At 38.9% G+C, this 17,526-nt stretch overlaps 1 protein-coding gene across 1 annotated transcript in view; it reads right to left on the minus strand.

The window, feature by feature from the left end:
- Nucleotides 1-17,526, minus strand: part of TMEM232 (transmembrane protein 232) — a 128,144-nt gene that overhangs the window by 48,490 nt on the left and 62,128 nt on the right. The window contains exons 9-11 of the mRNA XM_074952940.1: nucleotides 17,161-17,284; nucleotides 16,534-16,759; nucleotides 4,541-4,719 (exon numbers count right to left, since the gene is read on the minus strand). Coding sequence (XP_074809041.1) covers nucleotides 4,541-4,719; nucleotides 16,534-16,759; nucleotides 17,161-17,284 — 529 coding nt within the window. The remainder of the gene's footprint in view (nucleotides 1-4,540; nucleotides 4,720-16,533; nucleotides 16,760-17,160; nucleotides 17,285-17,526) is intronic.

Consider the following 17,526-nt stretch of genomic DNA (forward strand, 5'->3'; position numbering starts at 1 on the left):
ACCAACAAATTTCCATTGGTAACTGAAATTCACAGATAGGCAAAGTAATAAAAATCTGCTTGAGAACCACAGAGTTTGATTTAAGGATATTAACTTTGTTTATTTTTATATGTAAAGTTGACAATATGTGTGTTTAATGGATATAAAGCTTTAACTTTTTGAGTCTCGGTGTCTACTGTCATTAAATAATTGTCTGACCTTCTTCCTGATGCCTCACCCCACAATTTTGTCCAACTGTGAAATTAATATTAATTTTTATTTTTATCTGTTGAAATTCTTAAAAATAAAAACTGAATTCTGCCAAGTCAAAATATGAGGCGTGGCATACAGACCCCAATGGTGGTTAGGCATGCAGCATGATGCCTAAGTCTTTGTCTATAGACATTATAAAAGCCCTCCTATAGGGACACCAAAGTGCGGTCAGCACCCTAACAGTAAACATGCAAATTAGAAGGCATGTTACAAACTCATTCTACACATGAGACAATTTTTTCAAGGAGAAACTGGATGGTCTTGTTGTTCTCTTTCCTAATATATCTATTCTCTTAAGACAATAGTCTGGCATGTCTCCTTTCTACTAATTCAGTGCAGTATTAGCTTCTGAGTGTTACCAGTAAACTGCTCCTTTTCTACAATACAGCAGGACCCTACTAAGCATTCTACTAAACTGCTTCTTTTAAATAATAATAATGTCTAGCACTTTTCATCAGTAGATCACAAAGTGCTTTACAACAGAGGTCAGTAGAATTGTAATTATTGTATAGATAGGGAAACTGAGGCACAGAAAAATGACATCACCCATCAGGCCAGTGGTAGAGCTGGGAAGAGAACCTGGTTCTCTGGACTCCTAGTCTGGTGCTCTGTCTAAAAGGACTATGGAATGTATGGCTCAAAATGCATGAAATTCACAGTACAAGGGCTCTCTGCTGCCTTCCTTTCCAAAGAGAACTCTGTTAGCTTGGGGAACTTCACATGGTGCACTATGAGGCATTAACCCTACCATACTGTTTAAACTGTAAGAAACTATCAGCAAAACCACTGTATTCCGCTGCTCAGTGTGTGTGTGTGGGGTGGTCAGTTGGTCAAGTCCACCCCCAGCAGAAGACCCTCAGTGGATCTGAGAGAGCAGATTGGGCAGATCACTTCCTAAGGGACTGGAAGATGGATGGTGAGTCAGGCTTCTTCCTTCTCCCTGAATTATTACTTATTTTGCCAGCAGTGAGTGAGGCACTTTACAGAGAGTAAGAAAACAAGGCCCCCTGACCTGCCCCTGCAAAGGGGCTTACAATCTACATAATCCAAGACTCTGACATTGTGTGTGTGTATTTCGGGGAGATGGCAGGCTCCTGAGAGGACATGTAAGAAATGGGAAAGCCCTGTGTTGGGATTGAGGGGAGGGGAGGGGTGAGGAGTATTTATCAAATGGTTTGGAAATCCAAAGAATGTTTGGAGTTGGTTTGGGGATTGAAGGAAAGTTCAGGGAGTTCTTATTTTAAATCAAGAGATATACCCTTTGGTAATAGGAAGTTGTGAACTGATTGCTTCTCCTTTCCCCTCTTGCTGATCCGCTATTTGGTTTTAATGTCTGTGACTGATCTATTTAGAGGAGCTTGTGGCTGCCTTCCTGTTAGCACTGGTGGTGGTAGACAGTTTTGCAGTTCTCATGATGTGGGGTTGAACGGCAAATGCGCATCTACCACAATCTGAAAAGCAATTCCACTGTATCCTGGAAGCAACTAAAGTACCTTGAAAGCAGCTACTGTAATCTGCTTAAAGATGTGGAGGTCATAAGTCTAGGAAAACACGCTCTTAATGGGCTACAAACAGCTACTTTGTTTTAGCAAGTTAAATTTTTCATTATTTTGCAATAACCTTAAAGCACACATGTAAATTCATTTCACTGCAACAGTACAATCTATATCTATTTATACTTGTATATGTATTACGTGGGGGAATTGTTTCCATTTTCAAAGTTTCTAACTCAAATCCTATTGATTTGATCCTATTGATTTGATTGAATGCATCCGATGAAGTGAGCTGTAGCTCACGAAAGCTTATGCTCAAATAAATTTTTTAGTCTCTAAGACTAACATGGCTGCTACTCTGAAACTTGTCAAATCCTATTGTGATTCCTGGCAAGGCTGGAAAATATTATTCCTAGAGAAACTATTTTCTTCCTATAAGGACAAAAATTTAGTGTAGGAACGAACATTGCCCATTGACTTCAATAGAAGTCGCACCTGCTCACACCATACCTGAATTCAATTAATAAAGATTATATTATTCATCTTTAGGCAAAGGTTGTCATGTGCCACACCTCTAAGCATGGTCCACAGGAGATCTTCTGTACACATACAAGTAGGCCATTATCAATTATCTTGTAATGTGGTTCACTGAAAATGAAGTAGGGAAATTTACCTTTTTGATCTCTATTTGTGCTGAGGTGCTAGTTAGCTTCAGGAACATACTGTTGCCTTGATCCCAGGGTGAGTGCTGTGTGTAGGTGTACCTGTAGCAGCTGAATGGAAGTGCTCTGTAGTTTTTGCTGAGAGGATCTCTCAGAACACTGTGGGAAGCATGCTGGATAATGCTCCTTATTCCTGCTAGTAAAAGGTATATTATATATTCCCTCCCATACACCACTGTCCTCTCCTTGCACCTGCTGCGAGATGCTAGTGTGCATGTGAAGTGGGAGGGGCCATGGCCGTTCCTCAAGCCCAGTTCATCATGCTCCTTATCATTGTGGGTTGCTGCTGGGTGTGAAACTACCTACCACCTGCATTCAAGGAGTGCTAGTCTAAGCATTCCTTCCCTCCCCTGCCCCCCACACACCCACCCCCTCACTCCACATGCACTTGTGCAGGAAAAGGTAAACAATATGCCTTAATTATGTTGGGCAAAGGCAAATGTCCAAGAATATCTAGTGAATAGCTGACAAATCCCCTTGTGTTCTCTAGGCTATCAAAGATTTCAATACTTAATCTCCTAGGCCTATTTTCATCACAGTTAAATAAATCAGACATTCTTATCTAATTTCCTAAGATAATAGGACTGGGCAGAGAATTTAATACATAATTTAACTTTTCTGCAGGCACCATTTTCAACACATTTATCTTCCTTACCTGTCTTAACTGTAACTTATCCCACTTCTGTAATTCTGTTTCTATATTATGAAGAATGGAGTCTACATTCCTCTAAAGCACACTTGAAAAAATAATTGCCAAATTCTTAAGTCCCAGTGATGTTACCCTTTTACCTACTTCTATTCTGTGGATAAAATGTGATAGACTAGACCCTCTAGATATTGACAGACACTGTTTCCAGTTTAATGTTCTGCTCTGAGATATAGCCAAATATAGCTGACAGTTTAAGAAGTTACAGAATGAAATCATCTGTTTTCATTAAGTTAAATAAAATATCAGCATCAGCATTTAGAAGATTTTTTTGCTCCTTGTTCACCCTGTTAAGTCCCCTGATTTCCTTCCTTCATTAACTCTGAAGAACTACTTTCAAAGGCTCAGTGGATAGAGTTAACAATGATGTCTATAGGAGATAACACTGCCTGGTGCCCCTTGAAACGTTACACAACTCAGAGGTATTGTCTAGTGAGCACTGATGTTTGGGATTTTTTTTAAAAAGGTACAGTCTTGTGATAAAAGCATTTGATTGGGATTCAGGGTCCTGGGTTCAATTCCTCACCCTCCCACAGACCCTCCTGTGTGATCTTGGGCAAGTCATTTTATCTCGGAGTCTATGTTCCACATCTGTAAAATGGGGATAATACACCCTTTCTCCCACCCTTTGTTTCTCTTGTCTACTCGAAGTGTAAACTCTTTGAGGCAGGGACTGCCTCTTACTATGTGTTTGTACAGTAGCTAGCACAATGGGGACCTGATCTCACCTGGGGACTCTAGGCAATAACGTCATTCACAGAATAAATAATCCCACACTGTTGAGATCCATAGCAGTTTTAACACTGATTGCCATGGGAGCTGGACTGAACCTTAGAAAACACAATGATTCTTTTTCGTCTTTTGTTTCTATCTGAGCAAAAGGTAGTATAGCAGTGTCTTATTCCTGCCTAGGCATCAGCCACCAGCAATATTGGCAGGACTGTAAAGATCGCTAATAATAGTTAACTGCTGACCAGAAAACCAGACAGAGAAACTCATTCACTATTTTTGGTGTGTTTGAATAACATGGAGGCTATATAAAAAAACCAATCGAAATATTAAGGGATTTAGAAGCCAAAGTATATTCTTTGCTGTATCAAACTTAAAATAAGTCAATTTTTACCTAAACAGTAACCCTTTAAAACCTATTTTAAATTAAAGTACCTCCACATTTTGACAAATATCAAAGTAGGCTGCAGAGACCAATACCACTAACCTATGCATTTGCTACCAGTCACGGCTCAGAGATTGCTCCTTTAATTAAAGGCACCCTCATTTTTTCACTCTAAAAATAAGTGTTTAGATTATGATGCACTGGTGACCAGCTGGAGTGATGGTCTATTCCAGTTACTAGATTTTATACATACCTCAGCTACTTTTATGGCTTCCAGGACTCGGCTATCCTTTTCATTGTTCTTTTGTTTCTGTAAAGCTTTCCATACTGCATTCCTTAAGCCTTCTCGACTCACATCCCCACAGAGTTCATTGCACATCACAACGAGATTGTAAACAACACCATAGCGAATAACCCAGAATAGTTCTTCACCTGCAAATAATTATATTTTAGCATGTGGTACATGTAACAATTTTGGTATCAGATTAATCTATTTTAGGAAGAGACAAAGAAACAGAAAACCTTTATTAAATGCAGAGTTAATATAATACAGAAAAGTATGCTTTAGGTTTTTGTGGGAAGCGTTGCAGAGAGCTTGGCTTAGTGAATTCAGCCATCCTACAGGGGATACTTGATTTTGGAACAGAATAATCAAATCTCTTAGATCACAGATTTTGTTGGCATATGTGAGTCTGACTAAGAAAGCTCTGGGGGGGGGGGTGTCTGGGAAAGGAGGGGGAAATGGAGTGGGAGGGATTAAGTATCAAGTTAAGATGCCTAAGCCCGCTAATGGAAATAAGTCTCCTGTACAGTATTCCAGACTTGCAAAATGATTTGATCTCAGTGCACTATTGTTCAGCTCTTATGAAAAAATACTGCCATTCCCTTTTCTGTTCGGAACAGAAGGTAGAAGACTTCAGATAAGCATAAAAGCATTTAAAGTGTCAAAGGAACCAAACAAGTTAAATTACAGTGGTTGCCCTGAAAATCTTTCCCATGTTGTCTTAAATAACACTACCTCCACATTCATAATGTCCCCTACACGCCCTTATAAGTAGTCTAAGGGACATTTCAAATAATGAGGTAATGCTCACTTGCTATCTAGCAGCCTGGTCCTGCAGTCTGCTGAGTGCCTCCTGAAAGGTGCTCAGTAGCATGTTTGATTCCCTTTGAAGTCAACAAGAGCTCAGAAGGCTTAGCAATTGGCAGATGGTGCTGAGCACCTTGCTGTATGAAGATCGGAGACAGTTTTTTATAGAAGCCAGTGCCACTGTGTATTCCTAGTGAATTTAAGCAAGAAGAGGACTGGAGTATTTTTAAGGGAACTGTGCACAAAATATTCAGATTTATAAATATTAAATAAGAGATTTAGTTGCCCTTGTTAGAATTGAGATTAATGTAGCATGAACTCTGGAACAAACCCACACTATTGTAGGCTGTATCTTACAAACATAAAATATGCATAGCTTAAAGCTACTGGAAATAAAAGTATTATTCTGAATCTTTTGGACACTAGACCCCAAAACATTCAGGTCTAACAACACAAAAAAACATAAAATTATATGAATGAATGTATGTATACGCAAATGGTATTATTAAATCATTGATCAGTTCCAGAAAACACTACTGTATTTCCTATTTTTGAAGGTAATCGTTGGTTTTGAGCATTATATCCCTTCATGTGTACTAGTGGTCAAGCACAGGTCCCAAAAGCAAGCGATGAGTTGTTTGCAATTTGAGGATTATTGATTGCTAGGGGACAACTCTGTTACCCAAGTTGTTACCATCATGGAGATCTGCAGCTTGAAGGTCAGCCTGAGAGAATTTAAAACTAGCACAAATGATATGAACCTCATTAACAAGATTCTGGATAACTGATAAATCAGCATGGATAACAGGCACAAAACAGTGAGTCAGTGTAACTAAGAGCAGAACTTGGCCCAGAGACCTCAAGCACAAAGCGTCAGAGGCTGAAGTACAACGAATGTACTTCAAAAACAGTGAGGAGACACAAATCCATTTTGTCTGAATTACTTAAGTCCAGTAAGACTTTAAGTAGTTGCACTGAAGACCTTCAAAAGTGGATCTGAAACCAAAGCTATAGAGGACACTTAGTAGCCAGTGCCTTGTAAAGAAAGTATTTACTGAATCTGTTCTTTCAACCATGAATTATAAGGTGAATGTGTAAATAATATTGCACTAAAGCAAATACAAGGTATACAGAGAACCAAAAATCATGGTGTGACTGATAATTATAGGAAGAGAACACAAAACAAACACTGGAAAATTAATTAGATGAGAAAGAGATCATGCAAACTATAAGAAAAAATAAATGACTCCATGCAGGATGTATATACAATCCAATTTTGTTTTGTAGAGGGTCTTTCATACAAACTATCTCAAAAGGCTTTACACCTTGTAACTATGTTAAAATTAATAAATGAACACAGGGGCATGAGAGAAATTAAGAAATTTAGGCAAAGGAAGAGGCAGTGTGCGTGTTTACAAAAGATTTTCAACCAGAGAGAATACTAATATGAGCAGAGAGCTACAGGAAGGTTGTTCCAGATTACAGGAATTGCAGCAAAGCCTCCCCTGCCCATAGTGGGCAGATTGCATGAAGGAACAGACAGGTCAAGTACAAGATTTAAAGAGGGTGTGGAGCAGGGATTTGAGAACAAAAAGGTCCATGAAGAGGCTGGATCAACTCCATGGAAGGTTTTAAAATTAAGGAGGTAAATTTGTAAATGGAATCCTGAAATGAATGGGAGCCAGTGGACTACTTGGTAGTTCTCTCCAAATTGATGGAGGGTACTCCATGAGAATATAAACTGTAGCTTTTGGATGTGATCCAACATCACATCTTACAAAGCAGCTATAAAAGAAAAAAAGAAGGGTAGATGAGAGGTTGGGATTGTCAAAGGGACAAAGTTTGGTAGTTTGGGTACATTAGCTGTGGATTTATATACTTTATGGTAAGTTTAACCTTAGCTCTCAGTGTCCAGGCATTTCAATTATTAATTTGCTAACTACAATTGACTTTTCTCTGGGAATTCAAATTGCACATATACACTGCACACATACAAATGGTATGCACACACACAATTACAGCAGTTGAAGTTAAGTTTCCTTCATTTGGAAATTCTGCTGCTTTCAGAGACATTCCAGTTCTTAGCTGGGAAATCAACTGAAAGCAGAAATATCCCTGAAAGTGGAAGAAACTTTTTAAGTATGATTGCTGTATAAATATATAGATTTAGCTACAAGCATCAGAGATGGAGAAAATCACAGAAAACATATTTGTAAATATATTAGTCTAATTTCACCAATATCTGTTGAATAATACATTAGCTGAACAATATTAAATCAGAAATAGAACTTTGACCAACTAATAATGGATAGCTTGGGCTGCTGAGTATAGCTGATGTGTATTTAACCATTTTTGTCAAAGTATATAATATGTACCTTGAAGTCAATGGGGATATTCAAGGAACAGAAGTCTTCTCCCTCCCCCCGATCAGATCAATTTACAGGATAGGAGGCTTAGATTATGAGCTCATGGGGCTGTGTGCAGTGTGTTCCTGAGTGTGTGTAGACTATAGGTGCTATCATAAAGATGATAATTAATAGCAAAATACAATGGTGAAAATGTAGCCATTATGTAGCATTCACTATCAATATATCTCACTTTCATAAAAGATAAGTGTTTTGCACAAACCATCTCTCTTTACAAGCTCTAAATCTTTGTTCAACAAGGAACAATATATTACCAGCACAACAGAAGAATCATCAGTCTGAATATGGTTTGCTCTAAAACCCACAAGATAAATTACAAATAATAAAAGCATTCAGCCAACTATACTCCAGCAAGTCACAATTCCTTTTTAAAAGCCATTGATGATTTAACAAGTGAGCCATGTGGCTCTTTTCTTGTTGATTTAAACTCTGCTACAGTCTTCTCAAAGAAGAATATTTGTGAGAACTTATTGCACCCAAATGGCACACAGTCAATGCAAAAAAAAAATATATATATATAAAATTCTGCTTATAAAGACAGATGGCAGTAAGTTAGAACTGTCATAAAAAGTGGACTGCAATCTAATAATCATGTCTAGACATTTGCTGAGAAACCTGACTGTTATAAAACTACTCATCCAGGTCCCCTGCAGCATCACAAGGCACTCTTCTGTTCTGCTTTGGATGACCTAGTGGCAGCTTTCAAAAATGTTGCTTTAAATATATTGAAAGGAAATCTGCTTCTGACAGCTAACCAAGTGACTATTCTGGCAAAAATGTATAAAGCCCCAGCAACAGAAGTCCCTAAAAAGAAAGAAAGAAAGAAAGAAAGAAAGAAAGAAAGAAAGAAAGAAAGAAAGAAAGAAAGAATCATTAGCCATTTAAGGGACCTGAAAAGAACCATTCTGAGTTTTCTGGTTATTCCATTTTCTGGTCTTTTAACATATTGTTAATTTAGCATGCACTGAAGACAAAAATGTCAGTGGTAATTCAGCAACAGCTGTATCACCCCAATGCAATTCTAATGCAAGAGTCAAGACAATTACTGTATCAAGTAAATTTTAAATGAGACACATTTTTCCCACACACTGACCTCTCTGAAAATGAGAGAGGCTGAACTCTTAATCAATGTTTATAAATTCTGCTGCCTTCTGATATAGCATGGAGCACAGGCAAAATGGCAGTTGATTTTTCTCTATGCCTTCCTGAAAGGCAGCTGTGCTAGCTTAAGCAGATGTTAACTTTGTCACTTAAAAACTTTCTAGAGATATTTTTACATAAACATTATAGGAAAAAATCCTAATATGCAATTAGAAAAAAATGGAATGGTCCAGGAGATAAGGCAACAGGGAGTGAAGCAGGAGCTGTGGATTTTATCCTGGCTCAGGAATTTACTCTCTGAGCGAAGCTTAGGTGAGTTAGTTACAATGTAATGCACTCTTATATAGAGGAACAGCACCTAAACCCTCAAAATAGCATATCTGAAAAACCAGGCCACTTATTTAGGCACTTAAGTATGGATTTAGAAGCCTAACTTTAGGCACCCAACTTTTAAAAACTTGGCAACAGTTTACATTATCAAAAGGCCTGTAATCTCCACTCCACCCTGCAGAGATAAAAAAATATATATTAAATCATGGAATTAACCTGATGTGTTCTGTGCTTGACTAGTTAAATACAGGTTTTTGTTAAATCCCATCCTATCCACCCTGCAATTATATATTGCCTATTCAGAATGTAAACGCTTGGGGCAGGGAGTTTGTCTTCCCACATTTCTGTAAAGCACCTAGGAGAGTACTGACACTACCTAATTATATACAACAGTGATTAATAGTTTTAGCAAATGTTTGAACTGTACAGGAAAGATAGCAAAGTGCTGTGGTATAGGCAGTGAAACTCAGTGTTGCAACACTCAGATCAATATTTTCTAGACATTTGTTATTTAATTCTGACACCATTGCTGAAAGAAAAATGCAGCCACAGGGATTTTAAGGGCAGCTACATTTCGTACAAGACTACGTACTTCTTAAGTCTAAAAAATTCTCATGAAATTGCCATTTTCAAATCAAAATATTTCACCATCTGACCCCCAAACAAATTCTTGTTGTGTTGGGGCGAGCATGCCAGGCAGTCAAGAGCAGACAAGTGATTGGGTTGGCCCACTTGTTGGTTTCTTTTCCTATATATTTTGATTTGGATGGTCTCTGTTTCTTCACTTGTGGACTCCTGTGATTTGCCAGGAAGACAAGTTGGCTCAGAGGAATATTTATAACTGGACAGTTGAACTCAAGTCCAGGATTTGTGGCTGTATTCATATACCTGTCCTCATACAATCAGCAGTTGTGAATATTTATAAAACATCCATATGCTGATTTAAACAAATGACATACAGCTGGACTGACTGCAAACCTTAACTGGAATAGATAATGATGCCCATAAGCATGTCAGCACTTGATCTGAGAACAACAGACTAGGAAAGTACCTCTTCTGGCCATAAGCATTGCTAGCTATTCCAATGAAATCTTCTAGGGAGTTTCCAAAAGTGAGGCCAAGGAACACACTGGGAACATGGAAAAAAGACACACCCAGAAGGAGCAGGGCCTACCCAACTCCATCTTTGTTAGACATCTTGGCAGTCTCGCTGAGTGGGTCCTTCCTGGACAGAGTGAATTGACACCAAGCCATGAGCAGTGTGAGATATAGGAGCCAACTGAATCCATAGTGTGGAAGCGGACCAGGAAAAACCACTTTTGTCAGAATGGCAATGGAGCCCCCCAGCAGGAGGGAGGAGGAGACAAGAAAAGAGTCCCAGCATAATCTAGCAGAGAACTGGCTAGCTAAGGTTTGAAGAAGTGAGGTGATGAAGAGAGAGCTGCTGTAGTGAAACTAATGTGTTGAGGCATCCCTTTCTTTACCTTACACAAGCTGAGAATTGGGCTAGGCTAGAACAGAGCTGCCTTCTTGATGGTAACCGGTTGTGTGATTTCCCAGCAGCATCAGGATACTGGATTGGATACACAAAGAGACTTCTCACTGATCTGAATAGGCGTTTGTCCAAGTAAGACTTAAATGAAAACTGAGTAAGGATTTCAGAATTTGGCCTTAAATCACAGAGAGTTCCTATCACCCTCACTTTCTGATTGGTGAGATGGGAGAGGCTGCTGAAATTTATGGGAAGAGCGCTACTGAATTTTTTTTCTGTTACAGCATGGGGTCATAGTATGAAAAAAGTTGAGAATCACTGCCTTATAGGTATTTATAAGGAGAATCCTGGGAACTACAGGCCAGTCAGCCTCACCTCAGTCCCTGGAAAAATCATGGAGCAGGTCCTCAAGGAATCAATCCTGAAGCACTTACACGAGAGGAAAGTGATCAGGAACAGTCAGCATGGATTCACCAAGGGCAAGTCATGCCTGACTAACTTGATTGCCTTCTATGACGAGATAACTGACTCTGTGGATGAAGGAAAAGCAGTGGATGTGTTATTCCTTGACTTTAGCAAAGCTTTTGATACGGTCTCCCACAGTACTCTTGCCAGCAAGTTAAAGAAGTATGGACTGGACGAATGGACTGTAAAGTGTATAGAAAGCTGGCTAGATCATCGGGCTCAACGGGTAGTGATCAATGGCTCCATGTCTAGTTGGCAGCCGGTATCAAGCGGAGTGCCCCAAGGGTCAGTCCTGGGGCTGGTTTTTTTCAATATCTTCATTAATGATCTGGAGGATGGCATGGACTGCACCCTCAGCAAGTTTGCAGATGACACTAAACTGGGAGGAGTGGTAGATACGTTGGAGGGTAGGGATAGACTACAGAGGGACCTAGACAAATTAGAGGATTGGGCCAAAAGAAATCTGATGAGGTTCAACAAGGACAAGTGCAGAGTCCTGCACTTAGGACAGAAGAATCCTATGCACTGCTACAGACTAGGGACCGAATGGCTAGGCAGCAGTTCTGCAGAAAAGGACCTAGGGGTTAGAGTGGACGAGAAGCTGAATATGAGTCAAGAGTGTGCTCTTGTTGCCAAGAAGGCTAACGGCATTTTGGGCTGTATAAGTAGGGGCATTGCCAGCAGATCGAGGAACGTGATCATTCCCTTCTATTTGACATTGGTGAGGCCTCATCTGGAGTACTGTGTCCAGTTTTGGGCCCCACACTACAAGAAGGATGTGGAAAAATTGGAAAGCATCCAGCGGAGGGCAACAAAAATGATTAGGGGGCTGAAGCACATGACTTATGAGGAGAGGCTGAGGGAACTGGGATTGTTTAGTCTGCAGAAGAGAAGAATGAGGGGGATTTGATAGCTGCTTTCAACTATCTGAAGGGGGGTTTCAAAGAGGATGGATCTAGACTGTTCTCAGTGGTAGCAGATGACAGAACAAGGAGTAATGGTCTCAAGTTGCAGTGGGGGAGGTTTAGGTTGGATATTAGGAAAAACTTTTTCACTAGGAGGGTGGTAAAGCACTGGAATGGGTTACCTAGGGAGGTGGTGGAATCTCCTTCCTTAGAGGTTTTCAAGGTCAGGCTTGACAAAGCCCTGGCTGGGATGATTTAGTTGGGGATTGGTCCTGCTTTGAGCAGGGAGTTGGACTAGATGACCTCCTGAGGTCCCTTCCAACCCTGATATTCTATGATTCTATGATAATGGGTTTTATTTCTACATCTATTGAGATTACTATATGCATCTCCCTTTGGGACGACTCCCTCTAGGTTGAGTAGGTGTATAGTCCTATTGCTTGAGATTGTTGGCAGGGTCCTGGAAGGCCATACCACAGTTGGTCACACCAAGTTGGAAAATTTTAACTAGGGGGGAGATCAAGTGGGTCAATAGTCCTGTATATGTAATGTGTATATTAAAATACAAGTAGACTGTATATGCAGTAATAGGTTTCTGTATCATCGAGACATAACTGTTCTAGGGCTATGTTATGTGTATTACCACAAGGTGACAGTGTTTTTAGCTTGCCTTTTTCTCATTGCTGCTGTTTGTATCTCTTCCTGAGGATCTGTCTTCTGTGGTGAAGGACCATAGTAGCATGTTTTGAAGATTTACATTGACTTAAGATAAATCTTTATATTCTATCTTAATTTCCTAAAAGTGCAAACACATTTTATAACGAGAAGAAAAAACCCAATTACAATGTTCTCAGTTAATAGTGTCCAAAAAAAAATTAGATTTGATTTTAGCATGCTTATTCCACAGTGATAGATTCTCTTGGGGATAAAAAAGAGGTAGGAATGTATAACTTTCTAAAAGGTCTACTCTTTTACTTTCAGAAATCAATGTGACACTTTTCTTTGATTTTTATCTTCCCTTGATCATGACTTTAGCCTTTCAGGAGTCTCTATGTAGCGATCCTGGTGTAAATGCAGAGGACAGGCTCTCAAAGCTAGAGTTTAATAACCACTTCACGAGAGCTCTGCAAGTGTTGCTATGATTGATGAGACAGTGATGATGGATGGGAGACCTGTCATCTTCAGTTATTTTGTGAGCTACCAAACGGTGTTCAAATCCAGATAATGTTGCTCCGTGCCAGCTCAGGAAGAATGTGAAGGCTCAGCTTTTCGACAAAGTGGTAAGACAGACGTGCCCAGTGTTGGGAACCTTGACAGGCCCAGTATCTCAGTCCCACTGTAAGCCATAAATCTACAGATGTACGTGTGTATATACTGTGTTTATATGGAGAGCCTCAGAGTATCATCTCATCGTGCCTAACTAGCTAAGCAAGGCCAGAGGTGGTCATTAGTTTGATAGGAGACCTCTAGGGATAAACCTAGAAGCTGTAAGACATTCAGTAGATGTTACTCTTTGCCCTGAATGAATACTCAAAGAATGCCCTAACACTGTGTGATTATGGTAGGGTACTATAGTGTGTGTCTCATATACATATATATTTTGGAAGAGACGTAAAGCCCATATTCTGACAATGTATGTTCATTAACAATTCCATGGCACTTTTCTCAAGCACATAATTATTAGCTTAAAGTCCACCTGCCTGTTTCCAGATAAGTGGGTTCAGTCAATTAGTCCTCAGGTTTCACTGTCCTTCAATGTCCATTTTTGCCTAAATTATTCATGGGACATGAACACTACAGAGGTCAGTTAGTTCTTATCAAATAAGAAGTGGTTCAAATCACAACGCTGTTCCTGAACCTTTTAAAATCTATTTTTCTATCTACCTAGGCTTCCTTATCATGCCCTTCGCTGTAGTAGCTGAGTGCTTTACATGATTTGCTTGTTTCAACTGACTTAACCTCCCCCCCTCCCCACTCTGATATAGCCTTCCAAAAATCTATACCTCTAGTTTCCCCACAAATTGAATCCAAAATCATTTGCATCTCCAGGCCAGGCCAGTTTCTCACCCCTTTCCCTTGACTCTGACTCCCCCGGTCTTTTGATCTCTTGTGTCTTTGCTGAACTCAGGCTGGTTCCTAATTCCAAATCTCACCCAGCTCTGGGGCTTCCCTATGGAACGAAACACACATGGAAGTTCCTTAATGGCACCAGCAGTGATTGGTGTGTTGTGATGATATATCCCAACATACCAGAAAGGCATTAGAGGGGAAGAGGCTGTAACAGATCTGTCTTATATCCCTCTTTCCTCAGCCCCCGAGTTCAGTGCATTTCTTATGGTCTCAAAAGGAAACCAGGGGGAAAAAAACAGTGAAGTTTTATGTATCCAGGTCAGCTGTGCTGTTAAGAAGTTAATTTTTATAATGTTTTTTTTAAGCCTGACAAGTAAAGGTGGTGAGGCTTTTTAGAATGTCTCCAAAATAAAAAATACATATATTTACTTTATTTTTATGACAGATGTCACCGACATTGCTATGTGGGAAGATCATTTAGGGTGCATAGGACTATTCGAGAAATACTATGGTTAATAATAGGCTTTTTGTGCAACACATTTTTTCCCTGAGCACATATGACAAAAAGAAAAGGAGGATGGATCCTGAAAGCCATGACGAAAGGAGTCAGAGGACTACTACCTTTCCCAGGAGGAGATACAAAAAGAAACATACAAAGCCTTTTGATTGATCTGAGCAGTGAGCAAATAACTTCCAAAGGGTGTTAAAAAGATGGAGATGATCATTTACCTGCAATAAATGCATATCTGTGTACTATGCATAAGGTATAAATGGAGTAGTGCAGTAGTGACAGAAAAGTGGTGGTAGGAGGAATGAAGGAGATTAATTTTTAGAGTTTAAAATAAATTAAAATATTTATACTCATTCAGATTTCATTGGCATCTGTCATGGACATAGCGTTCTCTGGGTAGTTAAAACTTCTAATGGCAACAGATGCTATCTGAGTTATTGTAAATTCAGGACAACTACTAAGAAGCATCTGATAAGATAAAATGCATGTTTTAAAGTAATAATAATGCAAAGGGGTCACACAGTATTATACTAATATAAGGTTTTTAGTCCATGAATACAATATTGTGAAGTGCTGTCCCATAAAAACAAGTTTTATCCTAAAAGAAAAGGAGTACTAGTGGCACCTTAGAGACTAACCAATTTATCTGAGCATAAAGCTTATGCTCAAATAAATTGGTTAGTCTCTAAGATGCCACGAGTACTCCTTTTCTTTTTGCGAATACAGACTAACACGGATGCTACTCTGAAAGTTTTATCCTGTATTTTTCTATACACCTGTCCTTTATTTCCTTGAAAAGTATGTAATCACTCCAATCTACCATATGTACTAGGCTAAAAACTCAAGTATTTAGCCCAGATATGTGCACATAACATGCATATGCAACAGTGCTTCCATGACAGTGTGTGCAAGTCCTCCATTTGCAGGCGCTGATCCTGCAATTGCACATTCCAAGGATAATTAGGTGACCAGCCGTTTCTATCTTTGTCCACTTCGTATGTAACTATGGTATAACTATGTATGCAATCATGGTATTTGCAAACATAATCATGTGCAATCACTTGTGTGCACATATGAATCATGTGTCCACATATTTAGATGTCCATTATATACATAAACTGTTGTTGGTAGAAAGAGAGAGGTTTTACTGTGTATTAATCTTTTCTGCACCCTGTGCCATGTTTTCAGTGTAAAATAAATTAAAGGTGTTAAAAGAATTGGTAATGGGTAATTTTGAGAGTTTACACAAAGAGAGAGGAGCTTCTGTTTCAAATTTCTTATTCATTTAATTTCTTGGTCACAGTTCATAAGAATAATAATACTTAGCTCTTTTATATGGAGCACTTCTCATCAGTGGATCTCAAAGCACTTTACAAATGGAGGTCAGTATTATTACCTTTGTTTTACATATAGGGAAACTGAGGCAAGGAAGTTTAAGTGACTTGCCTGAGTCCTGCAGCAGGCCATTGGAAGAGCCAGGAATAGTATACTGTATACTGTAATCTACCATGTAGTTACATTGAAGTTACAGTGCAGTTGTGCTTTGCTTTTGTTCATTGATACCGGTAACTACCACTTATTCATCTAAGAATACATGACTCAGAATAATTACAATGTAAATACAATATAGTTAATACACCTGTATTCTTATATTACCTATATTAAGAAGAACACCATAGGGCAAATAATAAGTAGCAAATTATCCCCAAATTTTCAGGGAAGTGAAGACGGGGCACCAAATTGAGTTTTCTGTAGCTGAACTTTTTAATGTGCTTACCATGTTTGTAAAATTGGCAGGAATATGTGGGGGGGGGGAGGGGGGAGGGTTGTTTTGTTTTTGCTTATTTGGTACTTACAGTCATGTGGACCATGTGAAGGACTGTATTGCAAAAGGTCAAAAAAACTTGCTCCACTTAATTCTTCTGCATGCTTAGGTGGTTTTGTACAATCACAGAATCCAAGAAAAGCTGTCTTTTGTAAATCTGAGGCAATACCACTTAAACAAATGTCTCTGAGCACAGTGGTGTATATGTAGCCTATTTCCCAGTGCCAGGATGATAGATTTCTCATGCAGTTGTCTTTCTGTTAGTAGAAATATAAAACTTCCATCAAATATCTAGAAAGTCTGACAAAATCCAAGTTCTAACAAAAGAACAGTATAGTATACAATAGGAGCAGAGTCACAAACTCTAATCTAATGTCATATTTAGTCACATTAATTCCCCAGAAGTGAGTGCATCATATAGCAGAGAAAATAATCATTCACCAGACACACATAGTGGTTAAAGAAGAGGAGATTACTCTTCCAGATGTTTATTCTATTGAAATAACTGGTCTGCTCATTCTATCCCCATCTCAAACTACTAAGATCAACATGACCTTCAGTTTCAAATAGTAAAGAAAATAAATGGTTTGCTTCTATCCAATTTAGTGTTTGTAACAAACACATTTTCTTGCTACATCTAAATTAGTACTGCTGTTACCTGCTTCTGAAGAGACATAGAGCTTGAAATAAAATCTCTCACTAGATCCATTAAAACCTTCAAGCAGGACAAGTTTAATTTGGCAGCCTCTCCAAGGACCAACAAACCTAATACAGAATCCAACCTAGATATTTCAAGACAGAAAAAAAAACTTTAATCCAAAATAAAATAATAATGGATTTTTAAAATATTGGCTAGCCAGAGGCAATTAGTGTCCTGTTTTGTAGAACCAATTAGTGTCAATAAATGCAGGCATTTGTTGGAGCTAGTTAACATCAAAGTCTAGAAAGCAAGTGAAAGTGTACCACAGATTTATGGAGATTTAGTGAGTTTAATGTAAAGGTCTGACAATACCCAGGCCCTAGA

Source organism: Natator depressus, chromosome 5 (assembly GCF_965152275.1).
Source record: "Natator depressus isolate rNatDep1 chromosome 5, rNatDep2.hap1, whole genome shotgun sequence".
Classification (NCBI taxonomy): Eukaryota; Metazoa; Chordata; order Testudines; family Cheloniidae; genus Natator; species Natator depressus.